General features: G+C 48.8%; 1 protein-coding gene across 3 annotated transcripts in view; it reads left to right on the top strand.

The window, feature by feature from the left end:
* MOCS1 (molybdenum cofactor synthesis 1) overlaps positions 1–17353 on the top strand; it is a 29579-nt gene that overhangs the window by 8213 nt on the left and 4013 nt on the right. The window contains exons 3-10 of one of the 3 annotated variants that reach the window (XM_011944299.1): positions 393–560; positions 9674–9838; positions 12027–12088; positions 12434–12545; positions 12857–12969; positions 13486–13596; positions 15878–15998; positions 16531–16593. In XM_011944299.1, coding sequence (XP_011799689.1) covers positions 393–560; positions 9674–9838; positions 12027–12088; positions 12434–12545; positions 12857–12969; positions 13486–13596; positions 15878–15998; positions 16531–16586 — 908 coding nt within the window. In that variant the 3' untranslated portion in view covers positions 16587–16593. The remainder of the gene's footprint in view (positions 1–392; positions 561–9673; positions 9839–12026; positions 12089–12433; positions 12546–12856; positions 12970–13485; positions 13597–15877; positions 15999–16530; positions 16594–17353) is intronic. The other 2 variants (XM_011944285.1, XM_011944290.1) reach the window with 2 other exon arrangements.

The following is a 17353-nucleotide window of genomic DNA, read 5'->3' on the forward strand; positions in this document are numbered from 1 at the left end:
CACTTGCCCCCTTGATCCCTTCCCCCCTTCCTCCCTTCCTCCCTTCGCCCCTTCCCCCTGCCCAGGTGCCCTCAGCCCAGGAAGTGAGGCCAGACTCTGCCCTCAGCCTAGTTCATCTCTAACCCATGCCCTTGGCCTCCCACTGAGGGATGTTATGGCCAGATTGTGTGTGTTGGGCATAGGGAAAGGTGTTAACCTTTCAGAAATGAGAAAGGCCAGGTCTGGGGAGATGCTGGCCTGAGGTTTTTCCACCTCAGGTTTAGTGAGGTCTCTGCTCACGTCCAGATGTGTTTGAGAAGACTGGCCTGATGGAGGGTTGGGGAGTGGAGGCATCACAGGGCTGTGGCCATGCCTGTTTCCTTCCTCCACATCTCCATTCATCCTTCCCTCAGGTCAGTACTGCATGCCCGAGGAGGGGGTCCCGCTGACCCCCAAGGTCAACCTGCTGACCACAGAGGAGATCCTGACCCTTGCCCGTCTCTTTGTGAAGGAAGGCATTGACAAGATCCGGCTCACAGGCGGAGAGCCGCTCATCCGGCCAGACGTGGTGGACATTGTGGGTGAGTTGGACGAAAGTCATCGCCACTCCTCCCAGTGCCGCCTCCTCCGGCTGGACACTGGTATCATTGTTAACATTGGCAGCTGACATTCATTTAGCACGTGACACTCACTTGGTCCTTCCACACCCGCTGAGACAGGTGCTATTATTCTTTCCATTTTTGATGAGAAAATGAGGCTTAGGTTGAATAACTTGCCCAAGGTCATGAAGCTCGCAAATGCCAGATCTCCATAGCTTGTTATCACATTGAGATCAAGGTCCTCGCCAGGAGGCCCACGTGACCTGGCTCTTGCTGACGTCCAAAACCCTCGCGGGCTTCTCCACCTTCCCCCTCCTTCCCATTCACGTGGCCAGACTTTGACACGTGCTATTCCCTTTTCTGGGAGCTCAGAGCGCTCTCCTCAACCTTTCAGGTCTCTGTTCACATGTCATCTCAGCAAGGCCTTCCTCGACCATCCTGTCTAAAGTGCATCCTCATGTACTCACACCAGCCACTCTTTCCCAGAAATTGGCAAGTTATAGCAGCCAAATCTGGGCCGACGTGTTTTTGTCTAACTTGCAAACTGAGTGTGTGTGTTTTTTGTTTGTGTTTGAGGTAGTCTCACTCTGTCACCCAGGCTGGAGTGCAGTGGCACTATCTTGGCTCACTGCAACCTCCACCTCCCAGGTTTAAGTGACTCTCCTTCCTCGGCCTCCGAGTAGCTGGGATTACAGGCACACACCGCTATGCCTGGCTAATTTTTGTGTTTTTAACAGAGACGGGGTTTCACCATGTTGGCTAAACTGGTCTCGAACCTGACCTCAAGTGATCCACCCCCTTCAGCCTCCCAAAGTGTTGAGATTACAAGCGTGAGCCACTGTATCCTGCCATGGTTTTTATATTCCTAAATAATGGGGAAAAACATCAAAAGAATAACATTTTCTACCACATGAAAATTATAAAATCCTATATGTTCAGTGTCTGTTAATGAAGTTTTATTGGAATATAGCCATGCCCATTCATTTACATATTGCCCGTGGCTGCTTTGGCAGAGTTGCTTGGTGATGACAAAGACTGTGTTGCAAAGCTGGCCAGCCAAGTAGAAAATATTTACTATCTGGACTTCTGCAGAAAAAATGTGGCAACCCCTGTCCTACCCACTTACCCTACTTTGTTTTGCTTCATAGCATTTATCTCATCCTGGCACTGTGTGATTGGGTTGTGTGTTTGGTTTCTTCAATTGTCTGTCTCCTCCATTCACTGGCGTGAAAACTCTCAGGTTGCTAGAGCAGGTTTTGTTTTTGGCATCCAGTACCGTGCCTGACACATGGTTGATGCTCCCTGAGATTGGTTGAATGAATGGAGACTGGGTCAGAGTACAGTCTCTGCAGTATTGCATACTCCTATTTGAGTCTCCACTGTGCATCTTACAAGCAGCATACCTTGGGCAACTTTTAAAATCTGTTGTAAGCCTTGAGGCAGTGATAGTAACTACCTTATAGGGTTGACCTGAGGAGGAAATGAGAATGAAATGCCCAGCCTGTGGGAAGTGCTCTGTAAAGGTAGCTCTAAAGGGCCTCTTGCCATGAACTGTTTCTAAACCCCAAGATCAGGAAAGAGACCTTTGCTCATGTAATTATAGGTGGTGAAGTCGGGGGTATGAGGTTCCATGTTCTTGATTGCTGCCCACTCCAGCTGCTTTGGACAGGACCTCCCACCCCTCAGCTCTCTGGCTCAGTAATTGTTCACTGGAGTACCTTCTTATGTGCCTCATGCTGTGCTGGGCACACGAAGGTGAATGAGCACCGGCACTGCTGTTGACGACCCAGGAGGAAGCAGCTGCTGTATAAGGGGAGCCTAGGTGCTGTGAGAGTCCCGAGGAGGGGCCCAGGTCCCTCTGACAGCCCTCTTCTCCCTCCTGCCCCATGGCCAGCTCCCTTCAGCCCTGACTGATCACTTGGCCTGGGATCCTCTGTCATCCTGTGCTGGCTGAGCTGGCCCAGGCAAGCTGACCCCATGTTCCAGGCAGCTCCTCAGGGCTAAAAGGCAGGCTGGCTACCAGGAAAGGGCTGAACCTGCTGAACCCAGCTGCTTGCCAGGCCCAGCCCCCTCATCCAGGCCGCTTCCTCTGCCTGGCACCCGTAGGCATGGGCCGCCTTGTGCTAGGACCTGTGAGAGAGCAGAGGGGGTGAGGCTCACTCACTGGTCAGGGAGGTACAGGATGGCTGAGCACAGGTATGAGGACTCGAGGCTCTCCCCGGAAACCCCAGGATGCACAGTGGGAAGAGCGAGAGCCGGGGAAGTTGGTAGCTCTGTCCCCATTCTGCCACTCTCTGGCTGGGTGAACTTGTGCAGGTTCCTTCCCCACCCAGGGCCTCAGTTTCCTCAGCGGTGGCTGAGCCACTTTAAGGATGTTTTTTGCTGTGATATTCTGTGGTTATTGGTCCTGGCTGATGGAATGGGATGGGCAAGGGGTGATCACCACATAGATACTGGTTAGGACAAGGCCCCGCCTGCAGTGACCTGCTGCTGAGGATTTACCTTCTGCCTCCCAGGGGGTGGGGTGGGGGTGGGAGAAACACCTCCCCCTGCCCCTCCCCCAGTGCTTCAAAAAGAATGGCGGCTGCACCCTCTGACTTCCTGTGGCGCTGTATCTGTGAGCACTCTGACATCTCTCAGGGGCTAGCCTCTGATCTTCCCCAGAGGAGCTGTTTCAGAGCAAAGCAGCCTTGAAGGGCAGGGCAGATGGGTGCTGGTAGAGGAAGGAGAGACAGAGGAAGAGAGGGAACAGAAGTCAGGGCCAGGATGTTCACGAACAGTTGCGCCTACCCTCTCAGGTCAGGGTTTTGAGGGGCCCCCACCTGGAGGCAGAGCAAAAGGATTGCAGGTGTCAGTTTCTGCTGAGCCTGAGGTCCCGTTCACCTCACTTCCCTGTCTGAAGCTCTGTCAGACTTGGAGAGGTGCTGCAGAACCCCCACGGGAAGGGTTTGGGCCCCTCAGCGCTCTCTGGCTCCCTCTGCCAACCCTTGCCTCTCGGGCACTTCTCCACCCTGCTTCGTGTGTAGACAAAGTCCCATGCCCCTTTTCAGCTGAGATGGGTTTAAAGCACTATCTTGGTGCAAAAGTTACGGCGGGTTTTGCCATGAATAGCATTGTCCCATAGAGCATGGGTGTCCTATCTTTTGGCTTCCCTGGGCCACATCGGAAGAATTGTCTGAGACCACACATAAAATACACAAACATTAACGATAGCTGATGCGCTAAAAATTCACCAAAAAATCTAATGTTTTAAGAAAGTTTAGACATTTGTGTTGGGCCACAAAGCCATCCTAGGCTACCTGTAGCCCGTAGGACACAGGTTGGACAAGCTTGCCATAGAGCTTCCCAGGATGAAGGAATGTTCTACATCGGTGTTGTCAGATATGGTAGCCACTCATAGCTCTTGAGTGCCTGACGTGTGACTAATGTAACCGAGAAACTGAATTTGCATTTTACGGACTTTCATTCATTTAAGTAGCCTCATGTGGCCAGCAGCTGCGATACTGTACAGTGAAAGTTAGGGTCTTTCAAAGTAAGGAAGAAGGATCTAAGTGCACAAGTACTGTGAGAGTGTTGGAGGAGTTTGCAGGGCCCTTGTTTTCCATCCTAACTTCCCGAACGACTGGCCACTGCCAGATGAGCTGGACTTAGCTTAAGAATCACTCATTGGGGAACAGCAGACACTGGGACCTACTTGAGAGTGGACGGTGGGAAAAGGGAGAGGATCATAAAAAATAACTATTGAGTACTAGGCTTAGTACCTGGATGATGAAGTAATCTGTGCAACAAACCCCCATGACACTAGTTAACCCATGTAGCAAACCTGCACATGTACCCCTGAATATACAAAAAAGTTGAAAAAACAATCACTCATTGCTGCAGCTTCTTCCTTTCCTTTTTCTTTCCTTCCCTTCCTCCCTTCCCTTCCTCACTCCCTCCATTCCTTCCCTTCCTCACTCCCTCCATTCCTTCCCTTCCTCACTCCCTCCATTCCTTCCTGCCTTTCTTATAGAGTATAGCTTGATCTCACAGCTTAAAGCCCACGAGAGGCTTAATGTAATAGAGAGCCACTGACAGATTGTGAAAAGGGGTAAAGCATTTTGTTTTATTTTTGATGGGCTCCAGTTGCATAGAATTAGGTTAAATCATAATCCTTGGTTCATGAGATATTGTCATCATTGATCCCTGTATGACTTGCTTTACTTTATTCATGTTAATTTATATATTTTACTAATGTTAGCGGTTCCTAAGGAAACCCACTATACCACCAATTACTCTGGCAATAACTTTTAACTACCTATGGGGCCTTCCCTATCCTGTACCCTGCCCCCACCCACTGCCTCCTAAGGTAAGAATTCCTCAGTTTTCTATTTATCATTTCCTTGCTGCCCCGTCACCACCCCTTTTTCTTTTTTTTTTTTTTGGAGACTGGGTCTAGCTCTGTTGCCCAGGCTGGAGTGTGGTAGCACGACAGCTCACTGCAGCTCAACATCCTGGGTTCAAACGATCCTCCCACCTCAGCCTCTAGAGTAGTTGGAACTACAGGTACACACCACCACACCCAGCTAATTTTTGTATTTTTAGTAGAGACAGTGTTTTGCCATGTTAGCCAGGCTGGTCTTGCACTCCTGAGCTCAAGTGATCCTCCTGCCCTGGCCACCCAAAGTGCTGGGATTACAGGCATAAGCCACCACACCTGGCCTATTCCCTTGCTTTTTAAAAAGTAGATACAGCGTTTTGAACTTTGAGTATCATGCTGTGTGTAGTCTTTCGGGGCTTATTGTTTTTGACTCAAGTAAAATGCACAATGTTATACAGAGTTGTAGTTCTCTTTTTTCCTCTGTGGTCTACTGTTACATTATGTGAATGTACCTATTTTTTCCTTTTAGTGAGGATTTGAATTGGTTCCAGCTTTTTTGTTGTGGACGGTGCCGCTTTGAACATTCTTGTTTTCGTTAACATATCTTGGTGTACAATTTCTCTAGTGGTGGAATTGCCGGATCATAAAACAGGTTAATGTTCAACTCTGGAAAACAATGTGACATTACTTAATAATGTGGTTGTGCCAAATACACTTTCACTAGCACTGTGTAAGAGATCCTGCCAAATGACCTCCCAACACTCAGTATTATTCTTGATATTTGCCAGTCGAACAAGTGTAAAACTGTATTTCATTGTGGTCTTAATTTGTATTTTCATGTTTAAGAATGAAGTTGGCATCTCTTCACATGTTAATTAGCTGTACATATATATAAAATATCTTTTACTGTGTAATTCCTGGTCATGTCTTTTGCCCATTTTTCTATTTGGTTCTTTGTCCTTTCATATTTATTTGGTACAGGTTCTTTATATATGTTGCGAATATCTCTTCCCAATCTGAAAAAAACAAGTTACACTGTGTGTAATGATTGTTTTTTTCTTTTATGGTTAGTGTTTTCATATCTTGTTAATGAAACACCTAACCCCAGATCAGATCACCTACCTTTGTTCTTCACTAAAAATTTTAAATTTTGCATATAGGTCCTTAAACTATCTATAGATGATTTTAGGGAATTCAATGTAATTTTTTTCCATATGGATAGCCATTTTTTTTTCTAGTTCTTTGTATTGAACAATCCTTACTTCCTCCACAAATCTGCCATTCTGTAAGTATTGATCTGTTTCAGGTTCTACTTTGTTCTGTTGGTCCATTTGTCAGTCTCTGCCAATATCAACTGTCTTAATCACTGTAGTTGCATCAGTCAGTTATCTGGTAGGGCAAGTTCTTTTTATTCTTTTTCAACAGGGTTTTACATACATAAGGGTTGGCCATGTAAATTTTAAAATCAGCTTATCAAGTTGTTTTTTTTTTTTTTTTGAGACAAAGTCTCACTCTGTCACCCAGGCTGGAGTGCAATGACATGATCTCGGCTCACTGCCACCTTCACCTCCCGGGTTCTAAGTGATTCTCCTGCTTTGGTTTCCCAAGCAGCTGGGATTACAGGCATGTGCCACCACCACATCTGGCTAATTTTTGTATTTTTGGTAGAAACAGGGTTTTACTACATTGGGCAGGCTGGTTTCGAACTCCTGACCTCAAGTGATCCACCTGCTTTGGCCTCCCAAAGTGCTGGGATTACAGGCATGAGCCACTGTGCCCGGCCTCCAGTTGACTTTTAAGCTAGTTCTTTGGGCAGTTGCTCCTGATTTCTTCAGTAAGGGGATAATCAGTGATGATGCTGAGGTCTCAGTGGGCAAGGGAAAGAATACAGCTTTCCTTTATCTACTCATTCTTTGCTCATCTTCATCCCCTAACTCATACCATTTCAGAACACCTAGCCTTCTTAAGGACTTAGATTGTTAAGTTCTTAGATTCCTAGGTTCTGTGTTTCTCCAGGGTTGATTTGGTAGAAGTGAACAGCCACTGCTAGTTTTCCTAATTGGCAGAGCCGGAGTGAAGCTCTTTCCTTTTTCAAATAGCTTTTATTTGTAAACTTTATTTTTTTTTTTACAAAAGTAATTTATGGTTATTTCAGAAAAGCAGAAAGAATGTCGTTACTGCCTGTTTGTAACCACTGTTGACATTTCGGTTTGATGACCCACCTGCCATTTTTCTCTGCATCTCGTATTTACTATTTTTTGTGTTTACTGCATCTCGTGTTACTGTTCTTTCTATGTAATATAGTGTGTGCATTTCCCTATACCCTAATGTATGATTTTACAGAGTCATTTTGGGTTGCATAATATTCCATCCTGAGCAAACATCATTTAAGCAGTTTGCTATTGTTGGCTCTCTAGATTATTTCCCACTTCCCTTAATTATGCATTACTCTGTAATGAACATCCTTGTAGGTAAATGTTATTCACACCCACGATTATTTCCTTAAATTCTTAGTGGAATTTCAGGTCAAAGGCTTTAAAAGTTCATGTACAACTTCTCTCCAGAAAGATTATATGATTCTATTCTTAGACCATGAATGTGTGCATTCCCATGCACCCCTACCTTAAACTGATGATGAATTTTGTAATATTTTGCCTTTTCTAATATTTGGCTTCACTTGAACACTTTACTGTTGGTTTCCTCCCTCATGCAGAGCTGAGCTGGGTCTTCATAGAGACATACGTTTACATACCTTCTTGGAAACAACTGGTCTGGTGGCTGGAAGGGTGTAGTCAGTGGCACTGTCCATGTAGCAGAGGTCAGTTAAAATCCAGGGGGAGGGATGTTTGTGTGTCACCTACATTATAAAAGAAAACTTGTTCGTTATAGAAAGAAATTTTATCTATAAATAAATACGAAAATCACCTATGATCCTACTGATCAAAGATAACTGCTGTGTACATTTTGATGGTTTATCTTTTCTCTAGATCTTATTGGATTTGAATGTGAGCAGGTATGTTTCTTCAGATTCATTCTTTTCATTCTTTGGTCTTTTGTATCCAGCTCTTTTTCAGAATGCCTTTGCAGAATTTTCCAGCTTGTTCATTCATTCCTGTGTCCATTCTGCTTCTCAAGTTTTTTCTTTTTGTAACTATATATTGTTGAATTTTCAAGAGCCCTAATTAGGGTTTTTTTCTTGGTTTATTTTCAGGATTGAATATTTATCCCAATGAGGATATTCCCTCTGCTTTTTAAAAGAATTGTCTTCTGTTATCACTGTTCCTTCTCCTCCTCCTTTCATTCTTCTATTTGGGGAACTGGTTGTCTTTCTTTCATGCTTCCTCTTTAAATGTTTGATTCTTGGCAGTGTACTCATCTTAGTGCCCGAGGTCTCTGTTGGCCTGCCTGGTAATGTTGTTTGTTTCTGTGGGCTGCTCCGAGGTTGTGGAGAAGGAGTCTGAGGTGCTGCTGAGTGTCACCGGGACTCAGGCCTTGCCCCCGAAATGGTTTGGTTGTGTCCCCACCCAAATCTCTACTTGAATTGTAGTTCCCATAATCCCCACGTGTCATGGGAGGGACCCAGTAGGAGGTGATTTAATAAGGGGGGTGGTTGCCCTCATGCTGTTCTCATGATAGTGGGTTTTTGCGAGATCTGATGATTTTTATAAGGGGCTTTTCCTGTTTTTCTCAACATTTCTTGCTGCTGCCATGTGAAGGACATGTTTGCTTCCTCTTCTGCCATGATTGTAAGTTTCCTGAGGCCTCCCCAACCATGCTGAACTGTGAGTCGATTAAACCTCTTTTCTTTATAAACTACCCAGTCTCAGGTATTTCTTTATTAGCAGTGTGAGAAGGAACTAATACAGCCCCATGGCTGGCTTGAGTGTCTGCACTGGTGCTCTGTCCTTGAGGTTGAGGCAAATGCTTCTGCTGCCTTCCCCTGCCGACAGGGATGGATGAGGCCAACCTGTCCAGCTCCTTCAAATATAACTCCCCTGTTAGACAACCTCCCTGACATGCAGTAGGACCCCTCTGCTCCTGTACATGTGACTACTAAGCTGCGTGCACATTAGTCTCTCCCTGTTTTTACAGAACCTTCTCCTGGGTGCACTTTGAGCTGTGGTCTCTATCCATCTGATCGGTCCCATCTGCTTTCTCTCTTTCAGTACTTCTTTACCTTTCTGGGCTATCTGCAGTATTCTTTCCTACCTTCCAATGCTATTATGGATTTTTAAAATCCCTCCATTATTTCTAGGGATATTTGGTAGAATGGAGCTGTCAAATAGCACTTAATTCAAACACTTTATGTTTCCATTATACAGAGTATCAAGACCTGTGTAGTACTTGATTATTAAGAGCAGAGTCCTGAGTCAAGTATACATGGATTTAAATGCCAGCTCTTCTTACTGTGTGGCATTAAGCAATTTTCATAATCTTTCAGAGCACCTCTTATCTCCTAAATGAGATCATTGTTATTGTGAGGCCTCAGTGAGCTAATGTATGCAAAGCCCTCCACAGATCACCTAGCACAGAGCACTCAATGCTTAATCTTTTCATTATTTTTGCCAGTTTTGACTCTTAGCTTTCTTTTTAAGTTAGGTCTGGTTAATATAGGTCTGCAGAGAGCCTCTTTTCCATCCATCTTGTCTAGACAAAGAGTTTTGCCTTCCAGCCCTTCTCCCAGCCTTACCAAGAACAAGCAAGCAGTCTGACCCCTTTCTTGCTGTCCTTATAGCCCAGCTGCAGCAGCTGGAAGGACTGAGGACCATCGGTGTTACCACCAATGGCATCAACCTGGCCCGGCTACTGCCCCAGCTTCAGAAGGCTGGTCTTAGTGCCATCAACATCAGCCTGGACACCCTGGTGCCTGCCAAGTTTGAGTTCATCGTCCGCAGGAAAGGTGAGTGGATGTGGATGAGGTGGGTATCCCTCCCAGGCCTGCACATAGCTGGGGAGGGAGGGCCATTGCTGAGCGAGGGGACTGATCACTTGTTGTCTGGGCTATCAGTAAGTCAAAGCACGTATTTCTCACCCCTCATCCTTGCCAAATGTATGTCAGGGACTTTGGGGGTCAGACGCTAATGACCTAGGGTGACCAGCCTCCCCACCGCCCCAGCCCCAGTTTGCCCAGGACTTGAGGGGGTTTTAGAATGAAGGACTTGAAGTTTTAAAACCAAGACAGTCTGGCAAACTGGGCCGAGCTGATCATTGTACGATGAGCTCTGAAGAAACATGGGACAGCGCAGGGTGGAAGTCGCTGCCCTGGGATGCCAGGGTCTGGGTGTGTGCTGCCGGGTGGGGGTCCCCCAGCAGTCCCCCATGGCTGTCCCTGTGCCCACCTGGATATAAGCCCCTCCTATGCACCCCCTACTGCAAGCACAGTCACACCTTCCACTCAGCTGCCTCAGGAGGCCCGAGGTAGAGAGGTGGAGCCAGCCTCGAGCTCTGGGTGACAGTAGACCAGTGCCTGGCTTCCCCTTGGCATGGACCTCATGTTGAGGCAAAGGCTCTTCAGGTTTGGATACCCTTTGATATGAGGGAGGGGGGTACATGACTGAGGACTCTGGAGGATGAGAGGGATGGCAGGGAGACCCAGATCTCCTTCTTCTTCCTTGGAAACAGCTTCCCCACCTCCTTCTTTCCTTCCTTTTCATAAACGGGGTGTGATGCCCTGCTTTAATACCTTCCGTGTGCTGAGGAAGCACTCATGGTGTCTCCTTCCTCTATGGAGGGCTGCTGCAGGTGCTGTGGAGGGGACAGAAGACACATGAGACATTGCCCTGGCCTTACAGGCTGCTAAGGGCCAAAAGATGTCATTCCACGGGACAGCCTTTGCTGGTCTTGTGATATTGATTAAAGTGTTACAGGGAGGAAGAAAGAATTCCTAGCAGGAGAGAACTAGGAGGGCTTCAAGGAGGATGCATGTATGCTGGCCTTGAGGAACAGGAGGGTTTCTGAGGGGGAGCAGGAGTACAGAACCTGCAAGGGCTCTGTGGTGGGAAAGTGGGAGGTGGATCTGTGGGCTGTACTGCCCGCATACACGTTCTCCCTTTTTGTCTCTCATTTCCTGGCACATGGATTGGAGACATTGGATCTTCCCTCCCATTCATATTTTGTCCACCTGCCTTTGGAGGGGAGTGTTTTACAGAAAAGGAAACTTATAGTTCTAGGTTATTCTAGCAGCAGCATTTTTTTCAAAGCTACACATTTTTCCCTTTACCCTCTCACTGCGCAGTCTGAAAATGCTGCAGGGAAACCGTGGAGGCCATCTCTAGGCACCCTGTCTCACAGGTGACCACCCAGGCTCTGCAGGCTGGGGGTGCTGTAGGGGGCCAGGATGCAGTAGGTGATCAAGTGATTGGATGCATGAGAGAACTGGGCAGTGAAGTCAGCCTGGGGTCACACTGACTGTGGTTAATGATTGTTGAGACAAATAATCACTTACCAGCCCTGGAACAGCACCTGAGCGTAGTAGGTGCTCAGAGAGTATGTGTTGAGTGAATAATTGATGGACTGTTGAGGAGAAAACACTGAAATGGGAGTGGAAAACCTGCATTCTGAAAGATGGAGCCATGAGGCTTTGGGCAGGGCATTGCCTCTCTCTGGGTCTCAGTTTCCTCCTGTAGACTACAAGAGAGTTCAACTAGATCCAGGGTCAGCATGCTACGGCCCACAGGCCACGTCTAGCCCCCTGCCTGTTTTCATGTAGCCTTTGAGCCAAGAATGCATTTTACAGATAACATTCAAAAATCAGTTGATGATAGGGAACATTAACTATGAACCCCATTTAAGCAAAATATTGTCCCTGCAGAAAGAATTGCATTATTGTATCCCATTTGTAGATCTGTTTTATAAAACATTGTACTCAGTTACTACAACATTTTGAATTTAGTCAACACTTTGTGACATATACTTACTTGGATCCTCAATTTTGCCTCTTGGCTTGCAAAGCCTATGATATTACTCTGGCCTGTTTCAGAAAACGTTTGCCAATCTCCAGACTAGATGGGCTCTGGTGCTTTTCCATGGGGGTGTGGGGGAAGAGGACAGAGGACATAAGTTCTTGGATCCTTGTTTCTCCCTCCCAGGCTTCCACAAGGTCATGGAGGGCATCCACAAGGCCATCGAGCTGGGCTACAACCCTGTGAAGGTGAGGCCGTGCCCCCGTTGTAGATTCTCGACTTCCCTCCACACCGCCCTGGCCTTCCCCTCAACGCCCCCTGGCCCACTTGAGAGCCCTCAGCTCTGGCCAGCATGGCTGAAATACGTGCACCCTCCCACCTCTTCTCTCCCTGCTGGTCCAGCCCTGCCCACCCTCGAGAGAAACGAGAAAATCAGTGGCCCCATGGAACCCCCTAATTTAGAGAACTGAGTGGGAGAAGCAAGGAATGGGTCCCTGAGTGGAAGGCCTCAGTGAGTGCCAGGCCCCCAATGATCATCTCCATAAAAGAATGCAGGGGACACAGCCGTCTTGGTCTCCTTGTTCCCTGGCCAGGTGAACTGTGTGGTGATGCGAGGCCTTAACGAGGATGAACTCCTGGACTTTGCGGCCTTGACCAAGGGCCTCCCCCTGGACGTGCGCTTCATAGAGTACATGCCTTTTGATGGTCAGTGACCAGGGACGGGTAGGGGAGGGAAGAAGGGATTGGGCCTGCAGGTCACGCAGGATGGCTCACCTGCTGGGTATGGCTGACCTCAGGGGCAGTGGGTCTAGGATTATGATGGGCTGTTGGTGGCTTCTCGGAGACCACTGTGGTTGTAATTCAATCCACCAGTTTTAGGCGGGGCTCCCGTCCCTCCCATCTAAGAGGCTGAGAACTGTATTGCTATGCTATGGCAGGGGATGGACTCAAAGACCCCGGGGGCCCTTCAACTCTGATTCAGAAGCTCCCCTTGCCTTCCCCCAACCCAAATACAGGCAACAAGTGGAACTTCAAGAAGATGGTCAGCTATAAGGAGATGCTGGACACTATCCGGCAGCAGTGGCCAGAGCTGGAGAAGCTGCCAGAGGAGGAATCCAGCACAGCCAAGGTTAGGGAGCAGGAGGGTGTGGGACAGGCCTGGAGGAAGGTTGTGCCTCCACCTGAGGATGGAGAGCTAGCAGGGGGCTGCACTGTGGTGGGGATGCCGTGATGTGGGATAGTGCCATTTAAGCAGGAAGCATCAGTGCTATCACAACCGCCTCCCTGTTTCATGGATGAAGATTTGGGCTTGGCTAGGGTCGGGGGCTCAGTAATGTGTCAGAGGACACACTCTAGGAGGTGGCAGAGCGGGGTGCTCATCCCTCTTCCACACAGACTTTTCTAAACATGCTGCCCACAGGTCCCTGCCTTAGCAGCTTTTATTAGGGCAAGCCCAGTGTAGGTCAACCCATGGGTCATCCATCCTACCAGAGTCTTCTATCACCTGAGGGCCTCGGGTGGAGCTTCACATGGGGTCCTCTGGGAGAGGGCTGAGGAGTGGAGGTTCTGATGTCATGGAGTGAGAGACTGGGCTCAGTAGCCCATCCCCTCCACTGCCCTTTTGCTCTCACTGTCCCCTGCCCAGGCCTTTAAAATCCCTGGCTTCCAAGGCCAGATCAGCTTCATCACGTCCATGTCTGAGCATTTCTGTGGGACCTGCAACCGCCTGCGAATCACAGCTGACGGGAACCTCAAGGTGAGCATCCCCTCCTCCACGGGGACCCCTTGCCACCTCTGTGTTCTCGTATCTCCTCCCACCTGTGCTTCCTGATTGGAGAGGAGGCTGGCAGGGCACGGGGGTGTGGTTGGTGCAATGTCAGGTTTGGGGGCATCATGGGAGCAGCAGGTGAGGGTGAACTCATGGCCCCTCTGGAAATGTCACCCTGATTCCTTCCTTCCTTCTGTGGGGCTCTGAAGTTGCTTCTGGTTTATTGGGAGCTCCTTTCCAGCTCTCATGGAGAACCGAAGGATCAATGTGCATTTTGCCTGGCCCTCACCATGGTTAGCCCCTTCCGCTAGGCCAGGGGCTCAGCTCTGAAACCAGAAATGGATGTGACTCATATCTAACAAGCATGTCCTGTGCATTTGGCCCTGTGGGGGATGTTGGGACCCCCTCTCATCAGGGCCATGCAGACTCGCAGGCAAGACCAAACAGGCAATGTGTGGCAGCACGGGAGTCCTTGCCACACGCTTGGCTGGATAGGCGGTGAGGGTGCAGGGCCTCAAGAGCACTACAGACCTCGGTGAGCCTTGAAGAATGGGTGGGACAGAAGTGGGGAGGGGAGGGTGCACACGTAGGGTTCATACTGGTTGGGTACACGAGGGCAAATTAAAGTCAGCTATGGGAAGACTACATTGTAGAGGGCTTTGGTTCAGAATGTGTTCTGTGGACAAATAGTGTGCTGTGTAAGGTTCCTGAACGAGGGAGACATCCCCCATATGTTTTATAAACTGCAACCTGGGTGTGATGACAGGAAGACCAGTTAGGTGGCCATTCAGTGGTTCTCCAAATATGTTAGAGTGTGAATTGAAGGGAAGGAAGACTCAGAGAGCTTGGTAATGTTTGCGGAAGGAGGGGAGGAAGGCATCATGTTAGCTGGAAGGCCTTGGGATCTTTTACAATTGTGGGAGGGTGATGATAGGGGGTTGGATTTAGATGCATCCAGTTTGAATCCAAAAGGAACCATCCAGCAGGTTGCTGAAAAGCTTGGGGGTTTTCTGGGCTGGAGATATGGAATTGACTTGGACTAGAGGTGGTATCTGTATCTGTGAGGTCTTGGCAGGAAATGGAAAGTGGGATTCTGAAGAGAATGTAATGAAGAAGCTATTTATAACATATAGGATTAAGGGAACCAATAAAGGATATTGAGGTACTTGGGACCAGCAGCAGCAAAGTGCTGTTCCCACTTAGGAAGGGCAAGGAGGCGGGCATTGATGTCACTGGGGCCCAGGAAGGGCTGGAGCCTTATAGGAGAAGCCACCTCTTTGGCACTTGAGCTGTGCAGGGAAGCAGCTGCTGCCAGATGCATCAAAGCAGGGAGGAAGCAGGGGAGAAATGCCTCAAGATCATTCTTTCCCTTTACCCACTGATCTCCCAGGCAGGAGCCAGCTGGAGCGGGGTCCACCAGGTGAAGTCCACAGGAGGAACCTCTTTGTTGCAGAGAAGGGAACCTGGAGACTGGCTGGGGAGTGAGGCATGAGGAATAACTGGCATGGTGAAGCAGTTAGACCTATCCTAGATTTCACTGGTATCTTCTCCAGTGCTCTCTGCCCTCAGAAGCTTCTCAGACATTCTCTGTGGCCACAGTGCCTTGTGCAGAGCTGGCACAGAGTAGACACTTTAAGTTTTGGTGGAAGGATAGTAGGTATATTGATTTCTGGGGCTGTCTCATCCATCCCTCTTACAGAAGCTGAGAAGCATTGAGTGAAGTTTGAATGACCTTAAGTTGTCATGCCCAGCAGCCCTCAGCCGAAGCTTCCAAGCAGTGATCAGACTCAGATAGGTACAGGGCAGGCGGGTGATGTCCACAAGGGACTTGGAGGGGCTGAGGTGAGATGGGATGTGTGGTGCCACAACAGGGAGTAGGAGACTTCCAGGATACACACAGCTCCAACTGATTGGGGGCCATTCTCATGGTGATAAAGAGGCCATTCCAGTAAGTGTCTCAGAAGGTACAGATCTGGATTTTTACATGCTATCTCTGTTGGCATCTACTTAGTTTTTAAAAAATACACTAAGGGAAATATGACTCATACTCACATACAGGTATTCGGAAGTCCAATTTTGCATCTTGCTCTTCTAGCCTCTCTGACCTCCCTACAAAACCTCTGTCTCTCACCACTGGGGACCCTGCCATGGCAGGTCTGGGCCCTGGTGCTCCTCCCGGAGGGAGGACCAGGGAAGGAGTTAGCTCCTCAGAGGCCAGGAGGCCAAGGCTCAGGGGTAAGGAAGGCACATTGTCCTCACCCCCACGTAGGTCTGCCTCTTTGGAAACTCTGAGGTATCCCTGCGGGATCACCTGCGAGCTGGGGCCTCCGAGCAGGAGCTGCTGAGGATCATTGGGGCTGCCGTGGGCAGGAAGAAGCGGCAGCATGCAGGTAAGGGCAGGATGGGGAGGGTTGGCCTGGATGGTGAGTGTGGGCCTTGTCCTCGGGAGGGAGGTGTGGAGTTGTGGGATGAGATGACCAAGGAACACCTAGGAGGAAGCTGGCAGGAGTCAGCATCGTCCCTACTACCACTCACTCCTGTTGGCCCTCTGGCCTCAGGGTGCAGTGATGCTTCTCCTTCCATGGGAAGACGTCATAGCAGAGGCTGCACAGGAGAGGGGACCCCACATTCTCTTGGGCTGTTTTACTGGGTGGGGAGACAGGGGTATCATTGCTTCCTTCTCATCCCACATGTAGCCTTCTGTTGAGGGAGAGCAGGGTCCTGATGTCCACACACTGTTCTTTGGGCTCAGCCTTGAGCGACCTCTATGCACACGTGGGGGCCTTTTGTCAGGGCGCATATAGCTGAGCATGTGCTCAGGGGCTGTCAAGTGCGTTCGTTTCAGTGAACTCTCCTCTCCCCACCCTCTCTCTCTCCCCCTCCCCTGCTTTCCTCTCCCTCCCCATCTTTCCCTCACCCCAGGCATGTTCAGTATTTCCCAGATGAAGAACCGGCCCATGATCCTCATCGGTGGGTGACCCATCAGTACGTAACCACTCACCCTTGTCATTTGGGGATCCCGTGGGGTGGGAGCCACGCCATAGGCACCCCCAGCTCCTGCATTTCATGCTGATTTCTCATCCTTGTTTTTCTTCTATTCCTCCTTCATCTTTTCTTAACCTTCAAGGTTTTACTGTTTCTTCCCCCATGAACAGGTTTTACTGTTCATGATCCCCCTTTTACTATACCTGCCACAGAAATGATCCTTCTGTCTCACCAGAAATTGGAGCAGGGAGATGGTCTGCCAGATTTAATGATCACTAAGTTAGTGGCTCCCTGAGAATTGAAATCCTGGTTAAAACAGGCCTTTTCCTCGGCTTGAAGATCTCCCAGTTTGGATAATGTGACAGGTGTCCTCTGTAGTACACACTGATCCATGCATGGTGTATCTGGACCATTAGCCCCTACTGGTGGGTGTGTGGCCACACGTCTGTGCTGGGCAGATCTTGAGGTAGCGAGCTAATTTTACTCACATGTAACATGATGTAATGATGGCCAAGACCTCAACCTCCCAATTCCTGAACTCTCAGGAACATCTGCATAGGACATATCATTGTGTATGTAGGATGGTTCAAACAAAGGCCCCCTGGTTTTAAGTCCTTAGGTAGTCTCCTAGCTCTGGGAGCTGGGCTGGTCACTGAGGAGCTGTAGGGTGGCTGTTGCCCCTCTGGCATAGTGCCCAGATTAGAGCCGGTGAGGTCTTGACCCTTTGCTCACAGTCAGGTCTGAGCCCCCTGAACTGTGC

This window comes from Colobus angolensis, unplaced genomic scaffold (assembly GCF_000951035.1).
Source record: "Colobus angolensis palliatus isolate OR3802 unplaced genomic scaffold, Cang.pa_1.0 Scaffold105, whole genome shotgun sequence".
In the NCBI taxonomy this organism is placed as follows: Eukaryota; Metazoa; Chordata; class Mammalia; order Primates; family Cercopithecidae; genus Colobus; species Colobus angolensis.